Below are 13,711 nucleotides of genomic sequence, written 5' to 3' on the forward strand. Positions count from 1 at the left end.
CCTCCCATTCTCAGTCTCCCAGGTAGCAAGATTTGAGGTATAATTATAGCCACCAGCTCCTAGCCTATCATGGCTAATTTTAAACTGTCAGTGTGTCACTGTAAATATGGAGTTAGAAAGAGATGCACATGATACATTATTTTGTTATACAGATATACCATATAAATAACCACAAGAGCATAGATAATAGTAAAATTCAGTAAAATAACTAGCAAGTAATGAGTTTATTCCCTTTGCTTTAATAATATATATTTAATATATATATAATATATATTTAATAATATATATTTGACAAGGAACTCACATGACTTCGTTTTTAAATAATGATGATGTTAAACAACAGGTTTATAAAATTCCTGAAACTTGAACAATGAACTCCTCAAGGAGACAGGCGCTGGCTCCAGGCACATCACTGGACATGACCTGCTGGACATCCCACAAAGCCTCCCCTTGCAGCCTGGTGCTGTAGCTCACGCCTATAATCCTAGCTACTCAGGAGGCTGAGATCTGAGGATCGTGGTTTAAAGCCAGCCCTGGCAGGAAAGTTCGTGAGACTCTTATCTCCAATTAACCACCAGAAAACCAGTTGTGGCTCAAGTGGTAGAGCACTTGCCTTGAGCTGAAGAGCTGAAGGACAGAGCTCAGGCCCAGAGTTCAGGTCCCACTACTGACAAAAAGACAAAAAAAAAAAAGAGACATCCTTTTCTACTATAAGATGTAACTAGATCAGGTCTCACCAGCACTATCAAAGGCTAACACACAGGAATGCTAATTTCAATTAAACTCTTCTGTTTCCCTTCCAACTGTTGTTCTGCAAAGTGCTCCTGATCCTTTGCTCCAGGTCTTTCTGCACACTGGAGTAGGTGTCTAGCTCTTCATGGAGTGACCTAATGGTGTCTGCTGTCCTGTAGTTCTCAGGGCAGACGAGGCTTTGTACAACTGGGAGGTATGGCTCTGTCAGGGTCTACAGGGGCAGTGTGATGTTGGCAAAAACAGGCTGCCCATTGACACTAGCTGCAGATGGCACAAAAAATTCATTTTGGTTAGCCAGAAACCTGTCATTTGTCCTCACATCTCTGAAGAGCCCAAAGGTGGCTTCTGTAGCCACATATGTGGCAGCCAACACTGGGTTGCAGCTGCAGGATCAAGAAGGGCCACAGGGAAATGCATAAGCTGCATTTACAGAAGAAACTTCTAGGAGAGCTTGCTCCAATTCACCAAGCGCAGTGTGTCTTGGGAGCTCAGCGTTTTTAGAAATCGTGATGGAACCCTTCTTCATTTAGAAGTTCACTAAGTAGCTGTCCTTTGGCTCTCCCTGGATTCTCCATCTTTCCCCAGCAACCTCTTGAATGCCCTCTTCACCTCCTTGTTCCTCAGGGTGTAGATGAGAGGATTGAGACAGGGAGTGCCCACAGCATAGAAGAGACTGAAGAACTTGCCCCTCTCTTGGGCATAGGGATTTTTGGGCTGGAGGTAGACAGCAATGACAGAGCTGTAGAAAAGGGTGACCACAATAAGATGGGAGGAGCAGGTCCCTAAAGCTTTTTTCCATGCCATAGCAGAGTTAATCCTCAGGACTGCCCGGGCAATGGCCCCATAAGAGACAAGGATGAGACTGAGAGGTACAACCAAGATGAAGACACTGGCCACGGCCATCTGGATTTCATTGTAGGTGGTGTCCCCGCAGGAGAGTCTAATGAGAGCTGGCACTTCGCAGACAAAATCATCCACCTCATGATGGGGACAGAAGGGCAGGCGGAGGGTGGGTGGTGTCTGGACTATGGACTCCACCAGCCCAATGACCCAGGCCACTGCTGCCAGCTGCCAGCACAGGCGGGGGTGGACGATGGTGGCATAGTGCAGGGGTTGGCACACAGCCACATAGCGGTCAAAGGCCATCACCGCCAGCAGGATGCACTCAGTGGTCCCGAGGGACAGGAAGATGAAGAGCTGGACAGAGCACCCCAGGAAGCTGATGGTCTTTTGGGGACCCCAGAGGTTGGCCAACATCTGGGGGACACAACTTGTGGTGAAGCAGAGGTCTAAGAAAGAGAGGTTGGAGAGGAAGAAGTACATTGGAGAGCGGAGCCTGGGGTCCAGCGAGGACAGCAGGATGATGAGTGTATTGCCGGTCAGAGTGAGGAGGTAGGAAAACAGGACAACCACGAAGAGAATCTTTTCTAGGCGTGGGTGTTCTGAGAAGCCCAGAAGGAGGAAGCCCACTGGAGAGCTTTGGTTGGCCATGGCCAGTTGCTGTCTAGCTGGACTATGATTTGATGCAGTGTATAAAAGTTCACCCTGGTGGACTGTCATGTGAAGGCAAGTGGACGTTTCTTCCCTGCCCCTGCTCTGTTAGGCACTGCCTTTCCTGCTCAAGACTGTGTAGAACAGCAAGGAACAGCAGGGATGTGGGGCATGATGAAGTCTCCCATGATGCCTCTGCCTTCCTGCTCGAGGGCAAAGAGCGCGGAGATGATAAAGCAATAAAAAATTAATTAATTTCTCTTTGTGGTAAGATTCCACCCATAGTTACAATCACTGACTTAGAATTGAAATGTTGAAGGAGAAATGAGTATTTCTTTAAGATTTCTTTCATTGTATTTATTCATTGTATTTATATTTTTAATGTGAAAACTGAAAACATCAGTTTTCCAAGATTAGTCAAAAGAATTCTTATTACTTATATTAATACATTATTATTACTTATATTAATTATTATTACTTATTATTACTTATATTAATACATTATTATTACATTATATTAATACATTATTAACATTTGCCCCATTTTTGGTTTCATCTGTTCTTTGTATATGAAATTAGGACTATTCTAAGCTCCCGGAGAGTAGATGGCACATGTAATTCCTTTTTATCACTTTACATTTCTATGGAAACTCCTCTATACAAAAGGAAACTGCAACATTGATTTGAATATTATTGTTACTTTATTGAAAGTTTCCCCATGGATGATGCAGTCCATCCCAGGAAGGTCTGTGGCCTCTCTAGTCGCTTTCCCTCAGTCCCCAAAACAACCGGCCTTCGAGTACAAGCTCAGGGAGGGGTTCTGGCCCCAGAAGGAGAAGGTGAGGGGCTATGGGAATGTGGCCTTGTGTACTCAGCAGATATGGGGAATCATGAACATGGTGGAGACTCCCAGAACTGAAACAAATGAGCTATAGAGGATCTCTGGATGAGGAGTGCAGTTAAGGAGGAATCTGGGTGGGTGAGTGGGTAAGTTGAGAAACCACAGGAGTGACTGCTGTGTAAGACAGTGCTGAGACACAGTGAGCTCCAAGGTAAGGTTGGGTGGATAGCCATCTTCCTGTTTGTCCAGACTCTCTTTTTTGTCTTCTTCTATTTTCCTTACATCATTACTACTTCTCCCACAGAGGACATGATTTTTTTTTTCTTTAAAAGTTAACTATTTAATGCTGGCACCTGTGGCTCACACCTGTAATCCTAGTTACTCAGGAGGCTGAGATGTAGGAATCACAGTTCACAGCCAGTTCAGGCAAATGTGTGTGACTCTTCTTAGCAATTAATCACCCTCCCCCCAAAAAGAGATGGAAGTGGGGCTGTGGCTCAAGTGGTAGAATGTTATCTTTGACCAAAACCCCTCAAAGATAGCACCTAGGCCTTTATTCAAGCCCTAGTAATAGTGTATGTGCACGCATGTGTGCGAGTGTGCGCGCAAACAGCATAATGTAACACATGAGTTGGATTTTCCTTTTGTATAAAGGAATTTCCATTGAAATGTGAAGTGATAGCATATGCTGTCCACTCTCCAAGAGCTGAGAATAAACATAATTTCATATACAAAGAAACTATGTAATGAAAGAAGTGGCAAATATCAATAATTTGTTAATATAAGTGAGAGGGATACAAGAATTCTTTAGACTTGAACTGAGGGCCTGGGCACTGTCTCTTATCTTTTTCACTGGAGGCTGACGCTCTATCACTTAAGCCACAGCTCTTCTAGCTTTTTGGTGGCTAGTCTCATCAACTTTCCTGCCTGGGCTGGCTTTACATTACAACCCTCAGATCTCAGCTTCCTAAACAGGATTACAGCTGAGAGCCACCAGCAACTGGTTGATTATGAGCACTACTGAGGACATGTGGCAGTAGAAGAGTAAACTTGGAACTTACTTGGAATAATGTCAGAATCCCCTCATCACCTTGTTGCTAGTGCTTCCCCATGACCAGGAGCTTCTGCACTGGCTGAGTTTCCGCCTGATTCTCACAATGGGAACCCAAGCCAAATGATTAAGAATATGTCACTCTTGCTGTAGGCATTATGTCCACCTACATTTTTTCCTTCACTTGCAATTGATGAGAGCAATGCTTGCCAGAGTTTATTTCCTTGGACACCTTATGTGTGCTGCTTCTTATCACAACTTGAAGAGCTGGGTATTATTATCATCCATAGCAATTCAGAAAAAAATGAAAGCACACAGATGAGAGATAGCTTGTTCTGGAAATGGAGTCAGTGAGCAGCAAGGCAGGGATGTGAATCCAGCTGGGCTGATGAAGAAGCCATGCACCAATCACTTCCCATCACTCTGACCAGAGGCAGCGCTGCACCATCCAGATCTTGCCTTCGCTCCAGTTAATTAACTTATTGTTTAGTGGCTCTGAGGGTAGAGATGGAGACAGGATGAAATGATGGAGGAAGGAATCCCAGGATGCCCATTCTATGGGGAGAAACAGCTCATCATTTTTGTCAGGATTAGGAGCCACAGCTCACAGACAATTAGTGCTGCCTCTAAGGGTGGTGAAGAAGGGACGGGGATTTGTCTGCAGGTTGCTCTTGGAGGTAAAGACAAAGGTCACCCTGTGCTGCTCTGTGACCTTGGGGAATACAAGGTTGCTTTTGTCTCCTCATCCCCTCCCCCCAGAGTCCCACCTTCTCAGCAGTTATTTCCTCCTAAGCCTCTAAATGCTTATTCTATCATCCTTTACTTTCCCCCCTTTTTTTGTCGGTCATGGGGCTTGAACTCTGAGTCGGGGCGCTGTCTCTGAGCTCTTCAGCTCAAGGTGAGCCACTTGAGCCACAGGGCCACGTCCTACTTTCCCCTCTTATAGGGGGAAATGACAGAGGTGTCATTAGCATAATGAATACACGTTTTCATATACAATTTATTCAAAATTGACAAATGTGTATAGTGAGGCCCTTACCAGTCTAGTGAAGACCTATAGCATTTCCATTTTTCCAGAAAGTTCTCCATGGCAATTGATAATTCTATCTGTGTTCTATGGAGATGCTGATTTGATTTCTATCATTTTAGGTTGTTTCATGGTTCTAAAACTACATAATGATTGCTTCAGTACACAAATACTCCTATTTTGATTTCCTATGCTATGTACATTTTTTTTTTTTTTTTTTTTGGTCTGGTCATGGAGCCTGAACTCTGGGCCTGGGCGCTGTCTCTCAGCTTCAGCTCAAGGCTAGTGCTCTACCACTTGAGCCACAGCGCCACTTCTGGCTTTTTCTCTTTTTGCTTATGTGGTGCTGAGGAATCGAACCCAGGGCCTCATGCATGCAAGGCAAGCGCTCTGCCACTGAGCCACCTTCCCAGCCCAACATTTTTTTTTTTTTTTTTTGGTCGGTCATGGGGCCTGAACTTTGGGCCTGGGCGCTGTCCCTCAGCTCTTCAGCTATAGACTAGCACTCTACCACTTGAGCTTCGTCCTCACTTCCAGCTTTTTCTGCTTGTGTGGTGCTGAGGAATTGAACCCAGGGCCTCATGCATGCAAAGCAAGCACTCTACCACTGAGCCACCTTCCCAGCCCTGCTATGTACATTTTTGAGATTAATCTGTGTTGTTTTGTGTAGCAATGGCACAGTCCTTTTTTAATCTCAGAGGATTATTTTGTTGTTTGAATAATAACATGCATCTGTTTATAGGTATGTTATCAGTGGTTTTAAAATATGCTCCTCCCTATGTGTGTGTGTGTGTGTGTGTGTGTGTGCATATGTGCCTATGTTGGGATTTAGGCTTTGTACTAAGACCCTGGATGCTGTTTCTTAGCTTTTTTTACTCAAGGCTTGTGTCTACTATTGAGTCACAGTTCCACTTCTGGCTTTTTTCCTGGTTACTTGTAGAAATGGAGATAAGAATCTCACGTACTTTGCTGCTAGGGCTTGGTTTAAGCCTCACCTCTCAGCCTCCTGTGTAGCTAGGATTGCAGGCTTGAGCCACAGGCTCTCAGCAGTAAATCTGAACCTTTAAAGAAATCCTACTAAATTGTTCTCTAATTTTTTTTAAACCAATTTTGACAAATCCTTGCCAATGCTTGTCTGAGCACTCTACATTCTTGTCAGTCTCTTCTACCATCAGGTGTTTTCATTATAGCCACTCTGGAGGAATGTGGAGCATTGTGTTGAATTGGCATATTTTCTTATTTATTTTATTTTATTTTGGTCAGTCATAGGGCTTGAACTCAGCCTGGTAGCTGTCTTGCGTTTTCCAGCTGAAGGCTAGCACTCTACTGCTTGAGCCACAGTGCTACTTCCAGAATTGGCATATTTTCAATATCCAAAATAATACCTTTTCATGAGCTTAATCATTTGTAAATCTTCTTTGGTGATGTGTCTTAACATCTTTGTTGATTTTTGAAAAATTATTTAAATGTTTTGAGAACAAGATCTTGTCATGTGCCCTTTAACTTGTGATCTTCCTGAATAATGTCTAAACAGCTGTCAATTTGACACCTCAGATTAAACACCTCACAGGTCTTGATTTTTTTTGGGGAGGGGGTCTGGTCGTGGTGCCTGAACTCTGGGCCTGGGTGCTGTCCCTCAGCTCTTCAGCTCAAGGCTAGCCACAGCGCCACTTCCGGCTTTTTTTCTTTTTGCTTATGTGGCGCAGAGGAATCGAACCCAGGGCCTCAGGCATGCAAGGCAAATGCTCTACCACTGAGCCACCTTCGAAGCCCCCAGGTCTTGATTTTTTAACTACACCTATTATTACATATTTTATGCTGTTGTGAATTAAGTTTCTTATTAATTTCAGTTTGGGGTTAATGCAATTCCTCTTTCCTTGGCTATTATTTGAGGATAGAAGAAGCAAGGAAAAGTAAAAGAGGATTAATATAAGGAGGAGCAAGTGATGGAAAGGACCTTCAGGAAGAAAGAAAGATCTATATCCTGTGTTGAAATGATCAGGGTGATGGTGTTTGGAGGCGGGGCCTTGGAGTGGTGATTAGGGTTGAGGCAACAAGCTTTGTGACTGGCATTAGTACCTTTATAACAGAGATTCTAGGGTGGGCATGATAGGGCATATCTGTAATCTCAGCACTTGGGAGGCTGAGGCATAAGGATCATAAGTTCACGGGTAACCTGGGCTACATAGTAGGGGGGGGAGGGAGAAAGAGAGAGATAAAGAGAGAAAGAGTAGAGAACTAGCTCTTTTGTCTTGATCTTGGACTTCACAGCTTCTAGACTGATAGAAATGGGGTTCTGTTACTTTTAAGCTACCAAGTTTATGATAGTTCATTATAGCAGTACAAATGGACAAAGGCAACATGGTAGGAACCAGAAACTGAAGACAGAGTAATGTGGATGGCAGTCAGACACACCCATGAAAAGCAAGGCAAGAATAAAGCCAGGCTGATTTGGCCAGGGAGGGTACAATAAACCAAGACAGTATATTATTTACATACAAATTAAAAGGAAAAAAACCCCCAAGGTTCCAACTCCCTCAGTCCTTGTTCCACCCATTAGAAAGACCAATACTTAACTAAAAGAGATCCCATGATTGAAACAATGCTGTGGGATACCTAGTGATGGGGGAAACAATCCTGAACTGTTGCTAAGATTCAATATGCAATGAAGCTGTTATGGGGGAGAAAGCCTCATGCTCTTTCAGAACCTGGAGGTGTGGTCTTCCAGCAGCTCCTAGGGGCTGCAAGGAGGAGAGAGAGAGCCTCGAGGCAGATACTAATCATGTTCTCTTCCTCTCATATTCCAGAGGGACGAAAAGGCTCCTCCCACATCTCAGATTAGCTGTGGCTCAAACTCTTGCTCACCTGACCCATATAGACACGTGCAGGATCTACAATGGCACGTAGTGTCATGTAGCAGACATGACAGCTGGAGAGAAATGCCAGAAATGCGCATGGTAGAGTGAGGGATTTAGAGTAAAAACAGTCAAAACAGGATGGATAGGAGAGAAAATACTTAGATTTGATAAGATAGGGTGCTATTTGAATTTCAGAGGTTTAATGACAATATCTATTTTTACATACACACATCACACTGACCCACTCTAATGATTCTCAGGTGTGTCTTGGGAAGCTCAACATTTTTACAGATCATGATGGAACCCTTCTTCATTTAGAAGTCCATTAAATGGCTCTCCTTCATCTCTCCCTGGATTCTCCATCTTTCCCCAGCAATCTCCTGAACGCCCTCTTCACTTCCTTATTCCTCAGAGTGTAAATGAGAGGGTTAAGTGTAGGAGTGCCCACAGCATAGAAGAGACCAAAGAACTTGCCCCTCTCTTGGGCATAGGGATTTTTGGGCTGTAGGTAGACAGCAATGACAGAGCTGTAGAAGATAGTAACGACCATGAGATGGGAGGAGCAGGTCCCTATAGCTTTTTTCCATGCCACAGCAGAGTTAATCCTCAGGACTGCCCGGGCAATGGCTCCATAAGAGACAAGGATGAGACTGACTGGTACAACCACAAAGATGACACTGGACACAGCCAACTGAATCTCATTAAAGGTAGTGTCCCCACAAGAGAGTCTAATAAGGGATGGGACTTCACATAAAAAGTCATCTATCTGATGGTGGGGACAGAAGGGCAGGCGGAGGGTGGGTGGTGTCTGGACTACAGATTGGACCAGACCCATAATCCAGGCCACCGCTGCCAGCTGCCGGCACAGGCGGGGGTGGACAATGGTGGCATAGTGCAGGGGTTGGCACACAGCCACATAGCGGTCAAAGGCCATCACCGTCAGGAGGATGCACTCGGTGGTCCCGAGGGACAGGAAGATGAAGAGCTGGACAGAGCACCCCAGGAAGCTGATGGTCTTTTGGGGACCCCAGAGGTTGGCCAACATCTGGGGGACAAAACTAGTGGTGAAGCAGAGGTCTAAGAAAGAGAGGTTGGAGAGGAAGAAGTACATTGGAGAGCGGAGCCTGGGGTCCAGCGAGGACAGCAGGATGATGAGTGTATTGCCGGTCAGAGTGAGGAGGTAGGAAAACAGGACAACCACGAAGAGAATCTTTTCTAGGCGTGGGTGTTCTGAGAAGCCCAGAAGGAGGAAGCCCACTGGAGAGCTTTGGTTGGCCATGGCCAGTTGCTGTCTAGCTGCAGTGTATAAAAGTTCACCCTGGTGGACTGTCATGTGAAGGCCAGTGGACGTTTCTTCCCTGCCCCTGCTCTGTCAGGCACAGCACCTTCCAACAGCTCCTCTTCCTCTGCCTTTCCTGCTCAAGACTGCAGAGCAGCAAGGACAGCAGGGATGTGGGGCATGATGAAGTCTCCCATGATGCCTGTACTTTCCTGCTTGAGGGCAAAGAATACTGACACGAAATGATAGCTTATTAATGACTCTTCATTACTCCAATCAGTTGAGCATCTATTTGTTCTGAACACGACGATAGTTCTTAATCTATCATTATGTCCATCTAGGAATAATTGGCAAACAGTTTTGGTTAGCTTTTGCTGTTAAACATATATTATATAGTATTATTAATATTATATATTAACCTCATATAACCTATATATACTCTATCATATATACTAAGAATGCTGCCAATTATTTTTTCTGGGTCTTAAAATTATTATTATAACTGTATTGATCCAGTCCATACCAGGAATGTGTGTGGCTTCTCTGGTAGCCTTCCCTCAGTCCTCGAAACAAACAGCTTTCAAGTACTGGCTCAGGGAAGGGTTCTGGCCCCAGCTGGAGAATGCAAGGGGCTGCGGGAATGTGGCCTTGTGTACTCAGCAGACATGCACCAGAATGCATGGGCACGGCCGAGATGCCCAGAACTGAAAGAAAATGAACTACAGAGGGTCTGTGGGAGAGAAGTGTGCAGTTAAGGAAGAATCTGGGTGGGTGAGTTGATAAACCGCTGTGGGAGGTGACACTAGTGATTGCTGTGTAAGACAGTGCTGGGACACAGACAGTGAGCTCCAAGTAGGGTGGGGTGGATAGCCATCCTGGCAAGGAGAAGTAGGAACTGAGAGTTTTCTGAGTGCAGACAACTCTTAGTACTCTTTAGGGGATAAAGTGGTAAGCAAGTTGGTCCTGTTGGCAGGAATGCCCGGGGAGTTTGAGATGCACGATTTTTTCCATCAGGATATCCTGCTTGTGTGAAAAGTTATCTACCATCTTCCTGTCTACCCAGACTTACCTTCTCTCTCCCCTGCCCCCTCTTTTTCTTCCTTCATTATTACTTCTCCCCCAGAGGACACAATTGTTTCTCTTTAAAAGTTAATTATTCAATGCTGGGCACCCATGGCTCACACCTGTAATGCTAGTTACTGAGGAGGCTGATGTGGGAATCAGAGTTCACAGCCAGTCCAGACAAATGTATGACACGCTTATCACCAATTAATCACCAAAAAAAGGTGTAAATTGGTCTGTGGCTCTAGTGGTATAGTATTAGCCTTGAGCAAAAAATCTACAGATAACACCAGGCCCTGAGGTCAAGGAAACAGGGCCTGCATGCACACACGCACACTCTCTCAAAATAATGATTGAAACAAAAGAGCATAATAAAAAGCATGTGCGGATTATATAGACTAATTTTTACTTTAATAAACACATTTTCCCCAGAAAGTCTCTATTTAAGAGAAAAACAAATGCTGCTCTAGAAGCTTTCCGGGTACCTTCCCTGATCATAGCACCATTCCCTCTGAACCATAAGATGATTATTTTAAATTAGTCATTTCTTTTTATACTTCACAAATGCCATGCCTATTGTCAGTCTCCACAACTGCTCACCATGTTTTCTTCATCCATTAACTATAGCATTTCCTATATTCATATTATCTTGACAACTTGTCTCACTTTATGTATCTTCCTTGTTCTCTCATTTTCTGTCTTTAATACTATGGTTCCTCTCTCTCATATCAGCAAAAGGCAAGTACCACTTTTCCTTATTCCTTATTAATAATTTAATATATATATGCGTGTATTCATTCCTTTATTGATCACCATGCTGCAAAGTTCTGATATAAATTCTGCTGTACACTTTCATAATCTGGAATCACCTCTTGTTACCATCTGTTGAGTATTTCCAATATGTATCAGACAGTATGCTAAATAACTTCTTGAAAATCTGAGTTCTCATAACAACCTTGCAAGTTATTTAATATTACCTCTTCTTTATATACTATGGTAGGTAACTTGTTGAAAAATATTTGTTTGATTCCAAACATTATTATACTGTTGTTATTGCGCTTATTATTATTATTAATTTTGTGATGGTACTGGCACTTGAACTAAGGGCCAGGGCACTGTCTCTTAACTTTTTCACTGGAGGCTGGTGCTCTACCACTTGAACCACAGCTCTTCTTCTGCCTTTTGGTTGGTTAGTTGAAGGTAAGAGTCTCATGGACTTTACTGCCTAGATTGGCTGAGCACTCAGGATTACGGATTTGAGCCACTAATGACTGGCTGATTTCGAACAGTATGGAGGACATGTGGCAGTGGAAGAATAAACTTGTGACTTACTTGGAATAATGTCAGAATCCCCTCATCACCTTGTTGCTAGTGCTTCCCCATGACCAGGAGCTTCTGCACTGGCTGAGTTTCCACCTCATTCTCACAATGGGAACCCAAGCCAAATGATTAAGAATGCGTCACTCTTGCTGTAGGCATGAGGTCCACCTACATTTTTTCCTTCACTTGCAATTGATGAGAGCAATGCTTGCCAGAGTTTATTTCCTTGGACACCTTATGTGTGCTGCTTCTTATCACAACTTGAAGAGCTGGGTATTATTATCATCCATAGCAAATCAGAAAAAAGGAAAGCACACAGAAGAGAGATAGCTTGTTCTGGAAATGGAGTCAGTGAGCAGCAAGGCAGGGATGTGAATCCAGCTGGGCTGATGAAGAAGCCATGCACCAATCACTTCCCATCACTCTGACCAGAGGCAGCGCTGCACCATCCAGATCTTGCCTTCGCTCCAGTTAATTAACTTATTGTTTAGTGGCTCTGAGGGTAGAGATGGAGACAGGATGAAATGATGGAGGAAGGAATCCCAGGATGCCCATTCTATGGGGAGAAACAGCTCATCATTTTTGTCAGGATTAGGAGCCACAGCCCACAGACAATTAGTGCTGCCTCTGAGGGTGGTGAAGAAGGGACGGGGATTTGTCTGCAGGTTGCTCTTGGAGGTAAAGACAAAGGTCACCCTGTGCTGCTCTGTGACCTTGGGGAATACAAGGTTGCTTTTGTCTCCTCATCCCCTCCATAGTCCCAGCTTCTCAGCAGTTATTTCCTTGGAAACCTGTAAAGTGCTTATTCCATCACCCCTTACTTTCTCCTCTTACATAACAGAGATATAATTTGCATAATCAATACACATATTTTCATGTACTATTTACTGAAATTTGAGAAATGCATACATTGAGGCCCTCATCAGTCTAGTGAAAACCTAGAGCATTTCCATTTCCCATTTCTATTTTCATTTTCCAGAAAGTTCTCCATGGCAATCTATGATTCTATGATTTTCTCCCTCTGTGTTCTACGGAGGCTCTGACTTGATTTCTGTCCTTTTTTTAGGTTGTTTTACTCTTCTGAAACTACATAAAAGGACTTCAGTACACAAATACTCTTCTACCTGATTTTCCTGTGCTATGTACAACATTTCTGAGATGAATCTGTGTTGTTTTATGAAACAATGGTATAGTCCTTTTTTAATTTTGGAGGATTATTTTGCTGTTTGATTAATATGTTACTATTTGTTCACCCATTCATCTGTGCATGGGTATGTGTGTCAGTGGTTTTAAAATATTCTCTTTAATGTGTGTGATGAATGTGTGTGTGTGTATGTGTCTGTGTGTGTGTGCATGCACACACACACGCACATGTGCTCCTGTTGGTTTTGAGACTTGTACTAAGCCCCTGGATCCTTTCTCTTAGCTTTGTCACTCAAGGCTTGTTCTCTACCATTGAGTCACAGCTGTATATCTGGTTTTTTTTCTGGTTAATTGTAGAAGTGGAGGTAAGACTCTCATGGACTTTCTTGCTAGGGCTGGGTTTGAGACTCAGATCTCAGCCTCCTGTATAGCTAGGAGCCACTGGCTCCCAGCTTTAAAGAAATTCCAAGTATCCAAAATAATACTTTTTCATGGACAGAAATTTGAAATGTTTGGAGAGCAAGATCTTATGCAGCTCAGGGCGGCCTTAAAATTGTGATATTCCTGGGTAATGCCTAAACAGCTGTCAATTTGACAGTCCGGATGAACCATCTCACAGGTCTTACTTTTAAACTATATTTATTATTATATATTTCATACTGTTGTAAATTGAGTTGCTTTCTTTATTTCAATTTTATATTCTTTAATGCTAGTATAAAAACCAATTATGCAAAGTCCAGTGCTTCCCATCATCTTCACGTAACATGGGAAAACATTCAGGTCACCAATGCCTTCTCCAAGAACTGTCCTGGAAACCATCTAAGCTGCTGTGACTTGAAGGCCATTTTTCCTCTGTTCTCATCACCTGCATAATACCATGGTGGTA

The 13,711-nt window shown here is 43.6% G+C and overlaps 2 protein-coding genes across 2 annotated transcripts; both read right to left on the minus strand.

Annotated features, from left to right (window-relative positions):
• Positions 1–964: 964 nt before the first annotated feature.
• LOC122111174 (olfactory receptor 2H1-like) lies at positions 965–2,244 on the minus strand. Its single transcript, XM_042683906.1, has 2 exons — positions 1,292–2,244; positions 965–1,136 (listed from the first exon to the last, which is right to left on the minus strand). The coding sequence occupies exons 1-2, from the start codon at positions 2,242–2,244 to the stop codon at positions 965–967; spliced, it is 1,125 nt and encodes a 374-aa protein (XP_042539840.1).
• A 6,117-nt stretch (positions 2,245–8,361) lies between these two features.
• On the minus strand, positions 8,362–9,300 carry LOC122111175 (olfactory receptor 2H1). Its single transcript, XM_042683907.1, has one exon. It carries the CDS (start codon positions 9,298–9,300, stop codon positions 8,362–8,364), a length of 939 nt encoding a protein of 312 aa, XP_042539841.1.
• Between the last annotated feature and the right edge of the window lie 4,411 nt (positions 9,301–13,711).

Source organism: Dipodomys spectabilis, unplaced genomic scaffold, assembly GCF_019054845.1.
Source record: "Dipodomys spectabilis isolate Male_0828 unplaced genomic scaffold, ASM1905484v1 ptg000085l, whole genome shotgun sequence".
NCBI classification, from domain to species: Eukaryota; Metazoa; Chordata; class Mammalia; order Rodentia; family Heteromyidae; genus Dipodomys; species Dipodomys spectabilis.